Source organism: Hippopotamus amphibius, chromosome 6 (genome assembly GCF_030028045.1).
Source record: "Hippopotamus amphibius kiboko isolate mHipAmp2 chromosome 6, mHipAmp2.hap2, whole genome shotgun sequence".
NCBI lineage: Eukaryota > Metazoa > Chordata > Mammalia > Artiodactyla > Hippopotamidae > Hippopotamus > Hippopotamus amphibius.
In genome coordinates, this window is record NC_080191.1 from 159337199 (window position 1) to 159356171 (window position 18973).

An 18973-nucleotide genomic window follows, 5' to 3' on the forward strand; every position below is an offset into this window, starting at 1 on the left:
TGAGGTTATAAGAAGGAATCAGAACTCAAGCTTGTTCTGTCCTTAAGGAGTTGTTTGGTAGACTCAATGACAGCAGCTATGCTTCTCAACAGACCCTAAAAGGTCATGTCAAGGTCCCTTTTCTCCAGCGATTCGTGGTGAGAACCGCGCCTCCGGCCCCTTCTCTGGGAAACGAAGCGACCCCTGCATTACATCCCTCCGCAGCTGCAGAAGAGCAGCCGATCCGCCTTGGATCCAGAGCCAGGGCCTTGAAGGGTCCAGGAGCGCGGACTGGAGAGATCTGCCCTTCCATCCCTGTGGGCGTAGGCGACCACCGCCACACTCCCCCCTGCGCCTGGGACCGGAGGGCAGGAGCCGAGCTCTGCCGGGTGGAAGGGCGGGGTGTCTGCGGGATCCAGAGCCAGGCCATCTGCCGCGAGGCCAGCGCGGCTCGGCGGCGGCCGGGGGCGGGGCCGCGCCGGGGCCGGGGGCGGGGAGTGGACCGGGCCGCATCCCAGAGCCGGGAGGGCCGCGGCCACCGGAAGAGTCGCCGTCGCCAGCCGAGCCGGGAGAGTGGGGAGCGGAAGCGGCGGCCGCGACGGCGGCAGGCGGCGCTGGGACCCGGGAGCGGCCGGAGAACAAGGGAGCTGGCGCCGCGGCCGGCCGTGGAGCTGGGCTGAGCCGCTGGGCCGCGCCGAGCGCCGCCGCCGCCGCCGCCGCCCGAGAGGCCCGGCCCGGCCGCCCGAGCAGGCAGCGCGCGGGCCGCCGGGCCCGAGGCCGGAGCCATGGGCGAGACCAAGATCATCTACCACCTGGACGGGCAGGAGACGCCGTACCTGGTGAAGCTGCCCCTGCCCGCCGAGCGCGTCACCTTGGCGGACTTTAAGGGCGTTCTGCAGCGACCCAGCTATAAGTTCTTCTTCAAGTCTATGGACGACGATTTCGGGTGAGGATGGCCCCTCCTCGCCACCGGGGGACCCCGGCCCCTCCGGCTTCTAGGGGCCCACTCGGCCAGTTCGGACGCCCCTTGCTACACTGGCTTCTCGCCCTGTTCTGGATTCTAGGGGCGACTTGGCCATTTGGCCCCCGTTGGCTTTTCCAGAGGCTGGAGTTCCAGCCCCTCTAGGGACTCTCTTTTCCCCTCTTGTGGGAGACGTTGGCCCCCTAGTTTAAGGAGACGTCCATCTCCCTAAGAGCAGTCGGCTCCAGCCCAGTCAAGTCCCCTCACCTCCTCAGAGACCAGCGGCCCACACAGACAGACACCCCCCCCCACCCATTCCAGAGCCCAGTCCCCAACCCTCCTCCTGCCAACAGAGCCACCTTTCTAGCAAAGACTTGGGGTGTTTGGCAGTTGGCCTTGGCCTTCTCCATCTTTTCAGCTCCACAACTCAGAGCCATATTTGGAGTATGGAGCATCTCAGGGCTCTGCTGTGGGAGTTTGAACTGGCTGGGGGGTGCTCAGGCTGTAAACTAAGGCCTGCAGCTCTGATGTTTACTTAGCTGTCTCCCCTGTCCGCGGTGGGCTGTGCGGGATGTTGTCAGGGAGTAGAGCGCCTCACCCCAGAGAAGGAGTTCCCACTAGCCCAGGTGCAGATTTCCCTCACAGAACTGGGGCCTCTTTCCTCCAGATGGTGGCCAAGGGGGAGACCTTGGAAAGGGCCTCAGAGCCCGAATGGGAGGGCCAGGAAGGGTCTCTTGGTGTTCATCCTCCCCTCCCTGGCGGGGTCTTCTCCACCCAGCTGCAGGGCTTTGGACGGGCGGAGTTTGGAAGCAGTGACTTCCCCTTTAAGAGGGGATGGAATGTTGGAGCCGGAAGGTTCTGTAGCAGCTGGCCTGGGAGGGGGAGCCTGGCTGATCCCCTCACCGCCCCCCCAACTCCCAGGGGACTGGGGGAGGGGGAGGCCCCCCACACTAGCCTGCCCCACACTAACTGGGCACTGGGCCTGGAGGCCTGTGGGGAAGGCCTTCCCGGGCCCTCCAGGCCTAAAGGCCGCCTCTCCAGCCGTAGCCTGAGGCCTACACTGCTCTTTAGAGCTGAGGCCCAGAGCTGAGTGAGGGGAAAGATTCCCTACCCCCCCACCCCCGCATTCATCAGCCTGGCTTCTCTCCAAGGACCCCGGCCCTACTGGCTCCAGGACGCTAGCACCTTCTCTGTCTTCTGCCTGGCATGTTTTGCTGTCACCTTTCCCCCTGGAATTCAGGGTTTGATGAACCCATGAGCTCATATGTGTGAAAGTGCCTTGTACAGTGGGAAGTGCTATGCAGCTTTTAACTATTCTTGTTTCTGTTGTTGTTCCTGCCTTGGGGTGGGGTACCCCTGGTGTAGTAATGATTGTCTGGCTTCAGTTCAGTTACCCGTGACTGGAAGATGCTGAAGACAGATCCATCTGCAAGGGGTGGGAGTGAGGTGGGCAGATGCCTTGGTCTGGTAAAGGAAGACTGGAGTTAGAAGAGACCAAGATTCCGCCTTAGGGTATGGGATAGGGGCAAATCAGCTGCAGTCCAGTATGCTAGGGCCACCCTGGGGCCAGGTGCCTTGAGGGAGTAGGTTAGACCTGTGTCTCCACCCCCTATTCATCCCAGAGTCCCCTGGGCCTAGCCCCCACCTCCTAAACCTAGACCTCTGTGGGCTGCCTCCCTCTCTCCCCAAGCTGCTGTCAACCCAGACCTAACTGTAGGCATAGAGGGCCCGCATTACATCTGCTCACTGTTGACTTAATATTGTTCTTTAAATCCATTGTCAGTCTACTCATTCTTTCGTAGCTTGACCCAATCAATAATAATATGAAACCACAGGTCTGATTTTCTATTTATACTTCTTTCTAAAATATGTTAAAAATAAATATTTAACTCTTGAATTAAATGTTCATTCAGATACACCAGAAACCATCTTTCATTCATCAGTGGTACTTGAACCATCTTTTGCAAAATATTAGAGTAGGCCATTTTAGCAGAGTTGAGAACAATGGTAAAAATAAGTGAAGGAGACTAATTTTGTTTTTATCCCAGAAGGATTAATGATCAGGAGACCTGGTAGGGCTGTCTTGTCACAGAGGACTAGTAGCTGAGGTGTGTGTGTGTGTGTGTGTGTGTCTGTCTGTCTGTAATTTATTTATTAAACTTTTTATGGTGCTTACAGTGTGCAGACACTGATCTAAATGACTTTCAAATCTTTACTCATTCAGTCCTCTTAACAGTCCTATAGAATAGGTAGTAATGTCTCCAGCTTATAGATGAGGAAACTAGAGCACAGAAAACTTAAGTAACTTACTCACCCAAGGTCACACAGCCAGTAAGTGGCAGAGCTTATTAGGAACCTGGCTCCAAAGTCTAAGGCATTAATCACACGATTGTAGATATTATGACCATCATCATTTAACGGGTACATCCTCTCTGAGGGAGATGGCTGAGCCCTGGCAAACTGTAGAGGCGATAGGGCTGCCACTTACCCTAGCCCCATGGGTCCAGGGGCCAGTGACCTCTGCTGACAGATGGGAAACTGGGTCAGAGGAGGAAGGCTGCTGTCTCCCCCAGCTCTCCAGGATCACCCTCTGGGGTTCTGGTGTGTAAGGCCTGAGGACTCCCAACTCCCATCTGGTCTCCAGAAGTATTTGTCAAGCTCAGGGTAAGTCCAGTCCTCTTAAATTATTTGGGATATGGAAGAAGAATTAAACATTTTCAGCACTGAGGAGATGGTGGATGGAAGAACAAGGTATCACCACTTGAGGGGCCTTGAGCTGTGGGAGGAATAACGTGAGAAGTCAGGCCACTAACTGTGTTGCTCCTCACTCCATGTCACACACTGGCCTGTCTCTGGACCTTCTACCTGGGGTGCTTCGATTCCCTTGTCTTCCGCAGGTCCAAATTCTCCTTTCCTCTGGGTTGCACTTTAAAGTTATGGCACTTATTCCTGTTTATCCTTATACCCTCCTAGCTCCTAGCCAGGACCTGACATAAGTAATACTCAGCACATGTCTGTCCAGTGAACACATCTGCTGCTCTTACAGCCCTGATCACTTCCCACTTGCAATATGCTCATATGAACTATGTATTGGACAGTAACCTCTGAGGACAAGGTAGGCTCCAGGTCTGAAGCTTCTTTAGGGCCATGCAATGGCAAGCACAAAAGCCCGCTGGACTCTCAGCTTTTTAACTGAATAAATAATGAGTGATAAACAGATTTATTTGTTCCCTGCCCTTAGAAACTTACACCTATGGACTTCCTAGGTGGCGCAGTGGTAAAGAATCCTCCTGCCAGCGCAGGGGACGCGGGTTCGAGCCCTGCCTTGGGAAGATTCCACATGCCACGGAGCAACTAAGCCCGTGCGCCACAACTATTGAGCCTGTGCTCTAAAGCCCATGAGCCCAACTACTGAGCCCATGTGCCGCAACTATTGAAGCCCACGCGCCTAGGGCCCGTGCTCCACAACAAGAGAAGCCACTGCAATGAGGAGCCTGCACACCACAATGAAGAGTAGCCCCCGCTCGCAACAACTAGAGAAAGCCCGTGTGCAGCAACGAAGACCTCAACACAGCCAATAAATAAATAAAATAAATAAATTAAAAAAAAAAAAAGAAACTTACACCTAGTTAGAAAGAGAGTATGGATCCCACAAAAGAATTGACAGAGTTGGTCATTCATTTTTAGTGTATGCCTGGACCATGCCAGGCATTTACAAATCTCACTTACCAAGATGAGACAAAGGCTTAGAAAAGTTAAGAAACTTCTCTAAGATAGGAGAGCTAAGAGGTGGTAGAATTGGCATTTGAACCCGGATTTGTCGGACTCCACTCAGGGTGTGTGTATGTGAGTGTATAAATGCTGTGGAACCCTGAGCCATTCAGCTGTATGGTGGGAGGGGGAGGCCTGTCTGAGGTCCCCCAAGGCTGCCTAAGATCAGCTGATCATTGTGAGTCAGCAGAGCCGTGGTGACCTGTTGGTGACCCCCAGAAAGAGAGGAAACATCTGTAGTGCGGAGCTGGGTGGTGGGCCCTGCAGGGGGAGGGGGTGGTGGGGACTCAGCAGCAGTTTCCCACCGCAGGGGTGCTGAGACCCTCTCCCAAGCAGGTCACAGTCCCTGCCATGTGACCCACATACCTCCTTTGAATCTGAGCCCCGGCTCCCACGGGGGCTACAAGTTTGGGATACCCTGTGGTCAGACTGGCTAGTGGTTTTGCGTTATCTCTGTGTCCCTGTTTTCTAGCCTGCTCTGTCTCCAGGCTTTCTGCCATGGTGGGCCTAAGCAGGATGATGTGAGCTGCTTTCTTGGGATCGCTGTGGGGTTAGAAATGGTGGAGGAGCCAGAGCTGAATGGGAGGGAGGAGGGCAGGCTCGGCCTTCGAACTTGGCTGTGAGTCCAAGAATGTAAGCATCACAAGGAGCCAAGCACGTCCCCAGCTCTGGGCAGGAGCTGCTTTAAGAACAGGGAGGACTGGGCTTCCCAGCCTCCTTCCTTGCTGTCTTCCCGCTCTGCTTGTAACTCCAGGCATGCGTCTTTCTCTCGCCCCTGATCACAGCTTTCTAGCTCTGTGCTCCTGGGGTATTTGATGCATATGTGGGTTGGGGCCTCAAGCTTTTCTATTCCCTTTCCTGGCCCCAAACTGTGGTTGTGGTCTGACTTCTTGCCTCACTGCATGCCCCAGGCCAAAACTACAAGCCTGAGACTACATTCTACCCGCCCCTACCATGCCCCTCATCACTGTCTCCCACACCCCCACCCTCCACAGAGACCCACAGCAGCTCTGTCACTGCACGGGAAAGCATGTGAAATACCATAGAAAGAATATGGGGTTTGGAGACAGAGGAGCTTAGGGTGGAATTCCAGCTCTGACATCTAGCTCTGTGACCTTGAACAAGTTACTGATTGTTTCTCACTTTCCTTATTCATAAAATCAGGATCATATTATCTACACAGTGAGGCTGATGTGAAGATTATACATGCTAACCGTAGGGAGATAAACTGGTATAATAGGTAAGATTAAAGACTTTAGAATCAGGCTGACCAGGATTCAAATTCCAGCTCTTCACTTATTAATCGCTTGACTGTAGGTGAATTTCTTTTTGTTTATCTATTTACTTATTTATTTATTTTGGCTGCACTGAGTCTTCATTGCAGCACACACACTTCTTAGTTGCGGCATGAGGACTCTTAGTTGCAGCATGCAAATTCTTAGTTGTGGCATGCATGCGGGATCTAGTTTCCTGACCAGGGATCAAATCCAGGCCCCCTGCATTGGGAGCACAGAGTCTTACCCACTGGACCACCAGGGAAGTCCCTGTAGGTGAATTTCTGAACCTGCTGAGCCTAGGTTTGCTCATCTGTATCTATTTTATAGCATTGCTGTGAATGTCAAACAAAGTGATACAAGTAAAGTGCTTAGCTTAGTGCTTGGCCCATAATACATGCTCAGTAAATGAGAGCAGTTGTTACCAGTGTCATAGTGGCAGTGGAAGATGTTCAGTAAATGCCTTCTCCCCTTCTCATTCCTAATTTCCTTAAATTCCTCATCCACACCTCCCAGAAGAATGTCAGGATTCCCAATTGAGAAGGGAAGGACAGTGATATGGGTGTGCTTTTTCCTAGTTTAGGGTCAGAGGGAAAGATAAAGTGTAGCCCAGGAAAGCCATGTTGGGGATGGGTACAGCTCTTGAGATTCTAGGAGTGACTGCACTCATTGGGGACAGTGATTTGTCATGTGTAATTTGCAATCACCCGATGACCAAGAGGATGCCCCAGGAAGGGAGCTGGCCTGGGCATGGCTGGCGTCTTCCTGGTGGTGACAGAGAGCTGTCCCTGGGTCACCCCACCCCTGCTCCTATTTGAACAGGCTTATGCTGGTGGTTTGATTCTCAGTTTAGGGTAGAGGAGCCCCTGAGAGTTGGGGTTGTGAGGATGCCTCCATTTCCACCCCAGAAAGCTTACTCTGACACCCCCCTTTCCCTGCAGAGTGGTGAAGGAGGAGATCTCGGACGACAATGCCAAGCTGCCCTGCTTCAATGGCCGGGTGGTGTCCTGGGTAAGGAACCCATCAGCCCTCTCTCCACCTGCATTCCTGCAGTGGGCTGGATGGAGGAAAGACATGGCTGAGACTGCGGTTTTATGCTGCAGTATCTGAATCTTCTTTGAGTTTTCTAACTGAACTGTCTCTCACCCCAGATTCTACAGCCTTGGTGAGAAGTGGGGGGGAGTGGTGGGAAGCAGGGAAAGAGAGAGACAGAAATACACACTGGAGACAAAAACATCTCCTGTGTCCTCTGAGGCACTTCGCCTCAGGCTCCCCCCTGTCACTTGCCGACCTCTGCCTTGGACCTCTGACTCTTGTTCCGCCCCCATCCCACTTCACCAGCCCAAGCCTCCCAGCATCCTCATCAACGCAGCAGTGGGTCCGTTCCTCATCTCAGCTGACCTTGCACAGTCCTGTCTCTTCTCCCTCCACGTCCCCTGCCTCATTCTCCCCAAGTCTTCATGCCCTGCCAGAAGCCAACTATCCCCTTTTCCCTGGGGCCCCTGTGCCCTACGACCCATGCATTTTCTCCCCTTCAGCTGGTGTCGGCTGAGGGCTCGCACCCAGAGCCAGCTCCCTTCTGTGCTGAAAACCCATCAGAACTGCCACCGCCCATGGAGCGCACAGGAGGCATTGGGGACTCCCGGCCCCCATCCTTCCAGTGAGTGTGACCTGAGGGTGGGGGTGGGGGGGCCGTGGGGGAGGGCTGCGTCAGCTCAGCTCAGGGCTGGGGGAGGGAGCCCCCAGCCTGCCCCCTCCACCGCCAAGTCCTCTCTTCCCCGCAGCCCTCATGCTGGTGGGGGCAGCCAGGAGAACCTGGACAATGACACAGAGACTGACTCCTTGGTGTCTGCCCAGCGAGAGCGACCACGCCGGAGGGATGGCCCAGAGCACAGTGCGTCTTCCCTGAACAGACACCTTTCACCCCCACCCCCTCCCCGCAGCTTCCACTCAGCTACCCACCTCTTTGCCCTACTTCCTGAGCTCTGGATATGCCTGGCCCCGGTGCAGCCCCTGGCTCGTCCCTCTCTTCTCCTTCTCTCCTGCATCGGGCACTGTGAACGCAGCTGCCTCCATCCCCTGCAGCAACCCGGCTAAACGGAACTGCAAAGGGGGAGCGGCGGCGAGAGCCAGGGGGTTATGACAGCTCATCCACCCTCATGAGCAGCGAGTTGGAGACCACCAGCTTCTTTGATTCAGATGAGGATGACTCCACCAGCAGGTGGGGCTTTGGTTTCATGGGTACTGTGGGATAGGTGACCCCAGAGGAGCCCTGAACCCTGAGGATGCTGGGCCCCTGGGCAGGACATGGGCTTTGCGGTGGGGACCTGGGCCCTGTGGTGCCTCCTATGGGGCAGGGCTGGGCCAGCCTGGTGGGGAACGACTGTGGGCCCCACAGGTTCAGCAGCTCCACAGAGCAGAGCAGTGCCTCACGCCTGATGAGAAGACACAAGCGGCGGCGGCGGAAGCAGAAGGTTTCACGGATTGAGCGGGTATGGGGCTGAGGTGCTAGGGTGGGTGGAAGCAGACCGAGCCCTCCTGCCCAGGCAGGGCCAGAGTTTGTGCTTCCCTAGGTCCCTCTCCTAGGGTCAGGGTTTAGAATCTTAAGAGGGGAGGTGGTGTGGAGGGCTCACCTTGAGGAGGCGCTAGGTGGGAGCAGTGAGTTCCTGGCAACCCGGCCTGCTGCTCAGGGCCTCTGTCTGTTCCAGTCCTCGTCCTTCAGCAGCATCACGGACTCCACCATGTCCCTCAACATCATCACGGTCACTCTCAACATGGGTGAGTCTGGTGAAACAACACTTGAGCACCTGCTACGTGCCAGACGCTGGGCAGACTCGAGGAGTTCAGAGAGGCACAGGATGTGTTCCTTGCCCTCAAGGAGCTCTCTTTCATAAGCGTAAACTGGTGCATGCACTGATCATTTTAGCTTCTCATGATCAGTGCTGTGACAGAGATAAACAGAACTGTGGAAGCAGAGAATGGCATCTGGGAAGGCTTCCTAGAGGAAGTGATTTCTGATTCCTCCCGCCTTCCCAATTTTCAGCCACTGCATTCTTGCTCTCTGATTTCTGCCCTGGGTGCTCTTGTTTAGGCGATAGCTGGGTATAGTGAAAAGAGCCCCAACTTTGGAATTTAAATCTGAGTTTGAAACCTGATTCTGCCATTTCATGGCTTAGAAAAGTCGCTTAAATTCTCTGAACCTCAGTTGTCTGCTCTGTAAAACAGGATTGAGTCCATACCTCATAACCAACAAGGATTAAGTGAAAGCATGTTTGAGCATGTGGAATACAGTGCCTGATTCAGGTCCAATAAATGTTAGTTCTTGTCCCTTTCTACCCTTTTCTAAGGAGGGGCTTGGAATTTGGGTAGGAACTTGTTCCTCTCTCAAGGTCTTGTTACTCCCTGTAGAAAAGTATAACTTCTTGGGCATCTCCATTGTGGGCCAAAGCAACGAGCGTGGTGACGGAGGCATCTACATTGGCTCTATCATGAAGGGTGGAGCCGTGGCCGCTGATGGACGCATCGAGCCAGGAGATATGCTGTTGCAGGTACCCTGGCCCACCCTGGGCGGTGGTATGGATAGGGATGGGGAGATGTCCATGCCCTCTGTACTCTGCTTCTTGGTAGGGGGTAGACCCCCAGCCCACCAAACTCAGCTTCCCTACCCACCTTCCAACACAGCTGCTTATCCCACTCCTGGTCCTCTTTCCCAGGTAAACGAGATCAACTTTGAGAACATGAGCAATGACGACGCGGTTCGGGTACTGCGGGAGATTGTGCACAAACCAGGGTATGGATGGCATTGGGGAGGAAGGGGCAGGTATTTCTGGTTATCAGGCGAGGGGCTTGGTTTGGCCTCCACACATCCTGCCCTTACTAGGGACACCCTTGCTTTCAGGCCCATCACCTTGACTGTAGCCAAGTGCTGGGACCCAAGTCCACGTGGGTGCTTCACACTGCCCAGGAGTAAGTGGATGGGGCACTCGGCCCTAAAGCTGGTGCTTGGCATACGTGAGCCTTGTCTCTCCTTCCTTCTGTGTTGCCCTGAACCCTCACACCTACCCTGTTGGGCAGGGCGGGCAGCCCCTGACTCCTCATCCTCCCTGCAGGCGAGCCCATCCGGCCCATTGACCCTGCGGCCTGGGTCTCCCACACTGCAGCCATGACCGGCACCTTCCCTGCCTACGGCATGAGCCCCTCCCTGAGCACCATCACCTCCACCAGCTCCTCCATCACCAGCTCCATCCCTGACACAGAGCGTGAGTGGCCAGCCCTGACCCCTGGGCCCAGCAGACAGGGCCAGCTGGGAGGGACAGCGGAAGGCCGACCTGGACACTCTTGCTTGAGTGTCAGAGGGGGCTGGAGAGGAGACTCAGTTCACCCCAGCTACCGCACTCTGCAGTTTTCCTCAGTTGATGCTGGCCCTCACCAAACAGAGTGTGCTTCTGAACCTGTACTGAGCACCCAGTAAGCCTCAGTTTCCTCGTGTAAAATGGGACTAATGATATGCACTTTACCAGGTTCCTGGGGGTTTAATGAGAGGCTTAATACAAGTAAAGCATCAATCACAGTGTGTGGCATAAAGTAAGTACTCAATAAATGACTGCCTTTTTATTATCGTAGAACACAGTATGCACTGGGCTAAGCACCCTCACTTAATCTATTTAATTCTCTCTTCAAATATCCTTGTAAAATAGATATTAAAGTCCCTATTTTTACTGAAGGGGAAACTGAGTGTCCAAGAAGTCAGTAATTTGCCCATCATTGGTCCGTGTTTTTAGGTGGTAGAGCTGGAATGCAAACTCCTGTGTACCTAACTCCATAGCCCCTTTCTGCCTCACCATTCTGCTTCCCACCCCCAGGCCTAGATGACTTCCACCTGTCCATCCACAGTGACATGGCCGCTATCGTAAAAGCCATGGCCTCCCCTGAATCTGGGCTGGAGGTCCGTGACAGGATGTGGCTCAAGATTACCATCCCCAACGCTTTCATCGGTGAGAGGGCCCCATGGTGGGATGAAGGATGGGGTGGAGAGTGGTGGGGCAGGGCAGGCTGGGGGACCAAGAACTCCCTTGAGCCACTCCTTCGAGCTGGAATCAGCACCAGCCTCATGGCTTCTGTGAGACCGGAATAGCCCAGGTCAGGCCTCCCAATCAAGTGGCAGCCTTGCCCTCAGGCTCGGATGTGGTGGACTGGCTGTACCACAACGTGGAAGGCTTCACTGACCGGCGAGAGGCCCGCAAGTATGCCAGCAACCTACTGAAAGCCGGCTTCATCCGCCACACTGTCAACAAGATCACCTTCTCCGAGCAGTGCTACTACATCTTCGGCGACCTCTGTGGCAGTACGTGCCTCCCCCACCTCTTTGCCTTATCTCCTGGTTGGAAGGAGGGAGTTGCCCAGGGATGTGACTGCAGACTCTAGGGTACCCAGATGAGGGGACAGCAGAGCTGCGGGAACCTCAGGATCTGACAGTTCTGTGATAGAGGCAGAGCCCAGTCCAGCCTCTTCACCTGCTGTGCATCCCACTCTTGGGGCTGGATTTTCTAAGTGCCTGCTCTGTGCCTGGCACTGTGCTGATTATTCTAAAGCATCATTTCCCTCTCCCTCAGTCCTCACAATCTCCCCACAACCCTTGGGGAGTTGGATTACTATCCATGTTTTCAGATGAGAAAACTGAGACTTACAGAAGTTACATAGTCCACCCCAGGTTTCACAGCTAGAAGCAGAGGAGCTAGGCCTTGAGTCTAGGTCTTTCTGGCTCCAGAACCTTCGTTTTTCACACCATCAGGGCTGTCCTAGGTGTGTGGTACTGCAGAAGCATTGTCCCAGCAAGGCCAAACAGAGTTCCTAGCCTTGGCCCCTGCTCACCCTCACAGCACCAGGCAGGTTCCACTAAGGCAGGACCTGGGGCTGGCCTGAGGCCTCAAGTCCACAGCCTCCTCAGACCTCTGAGGGTGGGGCTGTGCCTCGTACTGAAGCTGGAAGAGCTGTCAGGGCCAGGTTGTAGAGGACTCTGCAAGCTCTACCAAGGAATTTGGACTTGATCCTGAGAGAGGACAAACCCAATGAGAGTTATTAAGCAGGAGAACTGCAGGGAATCTCCATTCTCCAAAGCCTGTGGACAGCCCTTAGAAAGGGGTGTCCTCGAAACAGGACAGCAATGCTCAGAATTGGGAGCTGACGTCCAGAGAGCCTTCTCTCAGTCCAGCGGTGCTGGCTGGAGTCCAAAAGCTAGCCTTAAAATCCTTCAGATTAGGTGCTAGGGACTAGAAAGGTTGTTCTTGTGGAGCCAAACTCCTTGGTGGAGGCTGGATGGGATCCCTGGCCCTCAGTAGCTCTGGCACAGCCCCATGGAGTAGTAATAGATGCATAAGGTTTTGGAGTTAGACAGCTCTGAGTTCAAATTTTAGCCCTGCCCTTACTGTGTGAACATGAGTAAGTGACACAGCCTCTCAAGTGCCTCAATTTCTTGATCTGTAAGATGGAGATAATAGTAAAACCTATCTCTTAGGTCTGTTTTGAGAATGATATAAGATAATGTATGTAATGCTTTAGCACCATGTTTGGCCCACAGTAATTGCTCTAAAAATGTTGTCCGTTTATCATATATTTAATTGATTCTAAGAGGAACATTTTTTTTGCATTTCAATATCTCTGAAATTGGGGTGCATCTTATAATTAATGGCTTCTTAGACTCAATCAAATATGGCTATTATTATCATCATTAGTAGAAGTTAACCCTGGCCCCAAACCTTCAGGGGTACATAAAGCTTCTCAGGATAGCTGTGGCTTTTGCTCAAAGAGACACTGTTCCATCCCCCGGGCATTCTGGGTCCCATGGACCAAGTCCACCAGAAGCCAAGCTTCAGGGAGATGCGGACAGAACAGGCCTTTTCCTTCTCACTGGCCAAGGTCTCCTCAGCTGGGAGTATGGCAGGCTCAAAGGGAAGAGCTGGGGACCTGGGTAACCCCATGAGCACACAACCACTCTCCATGGGAAGACAGCCTGGTACCTGAAGTGGTCACCAAGGCCGGCCTCTGCTTCCCACCACCACCACCGCGCATGCTAGCTGCCAGCCTTGACAGGCTGATGGTTTGGCTAGTAGACTCCATAGGCTGCCTCAGCCGCCTCTCCTGACCTCTTCTCCCCGGTAAGGTTGGGTCAGCTCCCTTAAGGGCTCGGAACAAAGGGCTCAGTCTGTATCCAGCAGCTGGTCCCTAGGGCAATCACAGCTCTCTCAGAGCAGCTGAGGGACCTGGTACGGATGGGATGTGAACAAGGGATGTCCCAGGCAGGCAGGCAGGTAGGTTTAGTGGCCCCATATACTCCCTTCCAGGTAGTTCCAACATTGGTGTGAGCAGCCTTGCCTGTGCACAGTTTACTGCGGGAGCCAAAGTCATGAGTGAAGTAATGTTAATAAAGTGACTCAGGTGCTGTGAAGAACTAGGCCTGGCTGGGAATGGGGTGGAGAGCACAGAGGAGGCACCTATGTTGTTCTGTTTCTGGACCCTTCCACCCCACTGCCACCCTCCCCAGCAGCACCAGAAAATTGATCTGGGCCAAGTACCTTTTGTGGGGGGAGGCTCTGAAAGGCCCTATGTTCATTCTGGCTTTTAATGAGTATTTTTTTAGTCCTAAGTGAGTAAGGAAGGCAAAATTTCACCTAAATTTCCCCAAACGCCTCCCTCCTCCTTACTAATGCCCTCATCTGGAAAGGTAAAGAAAAAGTAAGCAACTCAGCTTCTGCTCTGGCTACAGTTTGCGTTGACCTCAGGCTGCTCGTTTAACCTCTCGACTTCACGTTCCTTTACCTGGGAAATACGTGATTAATACCTTCCTCATAGGGCAGTGGTAACGTTTGCATGAGATAAAGTGCTTTGTATTTTGCCTGATGAAGTGCAGGTGTGCACTACCCCGTGGCTGTCTGGTATTTCAGCCTCACATATTCCCCTCCCTACCTTTTACCCTCTAAGTGAACAGAAGAGAAAATTGCCAAATAAGAGTTTTGCGCCTTCTTCCAGCCCACTGAGGAAGGAGGAGAAGCTGGGATTTGGCAGTGAGCACCTGAAGTGCTGACTCAGGGCCTTCCTGGGGATGGTTTTCTCTGGTGCTGCCTCCGCAGGGTCTCCGTCCCCCCACGCCCCCACCTCTGGAGGGTGACAGAGGAGGTCTGAAGGAGTGAGAGATCTCTGGCCTGTCCCTCCTCCCATTTCTGGCGGGACACTGCCACTGCTGTCACTGTCTTCCCAGATGCCCCCAGCCAACTTAGGCTGGGGATCTCTCTGCAGACTACGGAAGCACAGGCATGAGCAGAGCCAGCTCATACGCCCTCCCCTCCCCTCCACAGACATGGCCAACCTTTCCCTCCACGATCATGACGGCTCCAGCGGCGCCTCTGACCAGGACACGCTGGCCCCCCTGCCGCACCCAGGGGCTGCCCCTTGGCCCATGGCTTTCCCTTACCAGTACCCGCCACCCCCGCACCCCTACAACCCACACCCAGGCTTCCCCGAGCTGGGGTACAGCTACGGCGGGGGCAGCGCCAGCAGTCAGCACAGTGAAGGTAAGGCGGCGGGGGTCGCGGAGGGGTTCACAGGCGAGCCCCAGGTTTCCTCTGCGAGCTCTGAGTGTCCCCCGCCCCGTCCATGCCTGTCCCCTGCAGGCAGCCGGAGCAGTGGCTCCAACCGTAGCGGCAGCGACCGGCGGAAGGAGAAGGACCCGAAGGCCGGGGACTCCAAGTCGGGCGGCAGCGGCAGCGAGTCGGACCACACGACGCGCAGCAGCCTGCGGGGGCCTCGGGAGCGGGCGCCGAGTGAGCGCTCGGGGCCTGCCGCCAGCGAGCACAGCCACCGCAGCCACCACTCGCTGGCCAGCAGCCTGCGCAGCCATCACACGCACCCGAGCTACGGCCCCCCTGGGGTGCCCCCTCTCTACGGCCCCCCCATGCTGATGGTGCCCCCACCGCCCGCGGCCATGGGGCCCCCGGGAGCCCCTCCGGGCCGCGACCTGGCCTCCGTGCCCCCCGAACTGACCGCCAGCAGACAGTCCTTCCGCATGGCCATGGGAAACCCCAGTGAGTTCTTTGTGGATGTGATGTGAGCAGGGCCCCTCTCCCACTTTCATCCCATCCCACCCCGCCCCGGGCCGGCTGCGTCCCTCTCTCCGTCCGTCTTTTTTACTTTGTCTGGTACCTGAAAGGGAAATAAATGGAACTAAAGTCCAGGCGCACTAACTGCTCGCTGGGTGCAGCGAGGGCGGGGTGCACCCTTGGATCGCCACCGCAACCCCTAACCTGCCACTGGCCCCAGCTTGTCCCTCTGCCACTAACCGCTGCGCAGGACTTCCAGGATCCTTCATGTCCCTGGGACCCAAATTGCTGGTGCTACTCCTTACCCGCCCCCGTCACAGACACACACACACACACACACACACACACACACACACACACACACACTTCAGCAATTGACCCAGCCGTGCCCTTGAGGGCCTGCATACCCCTCATCCCCACTTTCTCTCCCTCGGTTCTTTTTCACCACTCATTCAGCTGCATCATCCCTCTGTTAACCCCATCCTCTCAAGCATGCATGCCAATTTCTTGATTTTTCCCCTTAATACTGATACCAAAAAACAAAACAAAACACTTGGTTCATCTGCCCCTCTTCCTAACTGTCCCCCGCCTACTGCCTCAGCCTTGCACCCTAGAGCTGCAGTCACCTCCATAGCCACCCACACGCACCCCACCTGCACTCAACATTAGCAGAAGCCCAGAGGGCGCCCTCAGTTGCCCGAGCTGCCCGTGGATTCCAGGGGGCATCTCTGCTCTATGCCTAGACCTTCCCTGCCCCATGCCTGTCCAGTGTGCTGGTTCCTTCAGACCCCTAACCCTACTAACCAGCAGGCTCATCTCACCTCTGGGCCTGAAACATTTCTTTTCTTTCTTTTTTCCTTCCCCAATTTTTCCTGGGCCTGGAGCAGCCAAGAATTTCGGGCTGTTTGACTTTCTGTGAGCCCCCAGCGAGGGGAGGCCCAGCCTCCGAGGAGACCAGGAACCCTGCTTCAGCAGCCGCTCAGGGCTTCCCAAGGATATTCAGCCCCCATACCCACATTTTAACATGTTGAGTCACTAGGCTTCTGAGGAGCACTCCAGCCTCTTACCCATGTATGAGAGATTCTGTTCCCCTTTCCCCAGAGAGTTCTCTTTTTCCCTCTCTCCCTCTTTCCTTCTCTCCCTCTTTCTCTCCACACACATGCCTATGCAAGTTCACTTAAGCCTCAGGGCTGGTCCCTGCCCAGAGAGCTGGACCCTCTCTCTCCCAGTCCTCTCCCAGGTTGTGGGGCTGGTCCCCTGATTTCTCTCTCCCTTTCTTCATAGCCCTCAAACTTCCCACACATGTGCCCATCATCTTTCTATCGGGATAAAGCCCATAAGCTGGGTCTCAGGCTGGGCTCAGCACAGGACCCCCCAGGCAACTGACAGACTGCTCTCAGCCTGCCCCCCGCCCCACACACCCTTCCGTGTTTCCACAATCACCATGATAACCCAGAGCAAGGCTGGGCAGGGGGACTTCTGGGACTTCAGACAGAGTGCCAAGTTTTATTTTTTTTACCTTATTCTCCCATTTAAGCAAATCATGATTTTCTTTATGAGCCTCTTTTATAAATTCTGGCTCACCTAGGCTTCCATATTTTTAGGTCTAGGGTGTCAAGAGTAAGATGAAGTCCTAAGCCCCAGGTTTTGGGGCAAACCAGGGTAGGGGTATTTTGGCATTCATTCATTTAACAAATATTCCCTGGAATTTTTGGTGCATGAGGGCTGGTTAGAAGTGTGACTCAACCTTGCCTTCCTTCTGGGAGCTCTAAGTTTGCTTGCAACCCAGACCATAGTTTCCTCTAGCCACCGCTACAGGGCTGCCTCTTGTACTTCTCTTCCTCCTCTGAATCTTCCATCTCCGACTCTCTTGAGGATACCTCCACTATTGCTCATGCCTTCAGGGTCCCTGTATTCTATCTTTGGTCCACTTTTCTTTCCTATTTACTCCCAAAATGGTATCATCCATCCTGATGTCCTCAACTGCCACTAATATGGTGGTAATTCCCAAATATATATCTCCAGCCCTAACTTCCTTCTAGCTTTAGATCTGTATTTTTCTCACCCACTGGACATCTCCATAGACATGCCCATATGGACTCAGTTCATCCCTCCCCCAGTCCCTGGTTACCTTCATCACACTCTTCATAGGCTCACCAGCTAGAAACATTTATGGGCTTAAATTCCTTCCCATGTTTTACTAGTCAGTATATCATATCCATTCCACTCCAACAATCTTTCTTGAATTTGGCCCTTCCTGTCCCCTCTGCCTCTACTCTAGTTCACAGGAGCATGGGATTTGGAGTCAGGTTATCCTGGGTTTGAATCCCAGCTCTACTACTTTTTGGTTGCGTGATAAGAAAGTTATTTAATCTCTCTGAGCCTCAGTTTCCTCATATGTAAAATGACGATAATAATACCTACCTCACAGGGTTGTTGTGAGGATTTAAATTAGATATTGTACGAAAAGTGCCTAGCACAGTGCCTGGCACACAGTAGAATAGGTGCTCAATAAATGGTAGCTATTATTATTACTATTATTATTATTATTTACTCTAAATTGGTAGAGGTTTAGGGTATGTACTGAGGACAAAGCTTTTGGAAAGGTAGGAGTAAACCTTGAGTGCTGGCTCAAGAATTAGAAGTCCCTGTATTCAGTCATTTAATGGCTTCAGGCTGTGACCCTGATTTGCAGAAAGTCAGAACTTCATCCTGCCATATTCAGGCTTCTAGCAGGATGCTAGGAACAGTAAGGTTTGCAACTAGGTTTGCCCTTTTGTGCCCTTCCTTCCTCTCATGATGGGCTCATCCCTACCTAGGGAAGGCAGCAGGGTATCTCTCCCTACGGAAAGAGAAGAGCCAACAGATGTTCTTCAGGTCCTGCAAGAGACAAGCAGGCCTTTCATGTGCCAGGGTTGGCTCTGTCTCCTCTTCTCAGCTTGGATGTGAAGATTAACTGTTCATCAGAGAAGGGATTTCAAATCCCATGTCCAATTAAATTCAACTTGTCAATTTTTGTGTGTGTGTGGGGGGCTTTCTTTAGTTGCAGTGAGTGGGGGCTACTCTTTGTTGTGGTGCGCCGGCTCCTCATTGCCGTGGCTTCTCTTGTTGCAGAGCACAGGCTCTAGGCGTGTGGGCTTCAGTAGTTGCAGCACATGGGCTCCATAGTTGTGGCTCACGGGCTCTGAAGCGTAGGCTCAATAGTTGTGGCACACTGGCATGGTTGCTCCGCGGCATGTGGGATCTTCCTAGAACAGAGATCGAACCCATGTCCCCTGCATTGGCAGGCGGATTCTTAACCACTGCGCCACCTAGGAAGCTCTTGTCAATGGTTTTTTTAAGCAACATATATGCCTGTCACTAGAAGGCTCACAGGTCCTGGCCTTGAGGAGCTCACAGTCACATAGGTATAGCTGAAGTAGAACACAGGTATATTTTTGAAAAGCTTTAGCTAGTTTCTTCCAAATATTTGCCTCCTTACTCCCTGCCCCCCTACCTTGGGTCTTGATCCCTGGGAAAAGGCTCATGTCTAGAAAAAATATATGATGCAAAAAAGCTTGAGAAAATCAGAGGTGGTGTTATAAAGCAGTAAACTCAGCACAAACACTTCTTCTGCCAAGTCGTGTGTGTGTGTGTGTGTGTGTGTGTGTGTGTGTGTGTGTGTGTGTGTGGTGTGTGTGTGTGTGTGTATAAAGTGAGGACAACCAATCCTCGGACTCTGGAGACTGAAAAGGCCTACAGCAGTCCAAAGCTTAACAGCTGGGCTTCAACAGATGGCAGTAATCCTTTCAGCCTTTCAGAAACACAGACAGAGGAACAGGAGGGATTGCAGAGACTACAGTTCCCAGAATGCTCAATAGGGAAATTGAAGTGACTGGAGCAATGTGTCCTGGATT

General features: G+C 53.6%; 1 protein-coding gene across 2 annotated transcripts; it reads left to right on the forward strand.

Moving 5' to 3' along the window:
* Window positions 1–500: 500 nt before the first annotated feature.
* DVL3 (dishevelled segment polarity protein 3) lies at window positions 501–17611 on the forward strand. 2 transcript variants are annotated; one of them, XM_057739116.1, is made up of 16 exons: window positions 501–925; window positions 6927–6996; window positions 7524–7645; window positions 7770–7879; window positions 8071–8206; window positions 8384–8477; window positions 8694–8763; window positions 9394–9533; window positions 9699–9775; window positions 9884–9996; window positions 10095–10244; window positions 10848–10979; window positions 11162–11329; window positions 14337–14552; window positions 14652–15062; window positions 15965–17611. In XM_057739116.1, the coding sequence occupies exons 1-16, from the start codon at window positions 765–767 to the stop codon at window positions 15994–15996; spliced, it is 2202 nt and encodes a 733-aa protein (XP_057595099.1). In that variant the 5' UTR covers window positions 501–764; the 3' UTR covers window positions 15997–17611. The 2 variants fall into 2 exon arrangements, with proteins under 2 accessions (XP_057595099.1, XP_057595100.1); XM_057739117.1 differs by having other exon boundaries at window positions 503–925; window positions 9884–9951.
* The last annotated feature ends 1362 nt before the right edge of the window (window positions 17612–18973 follow it).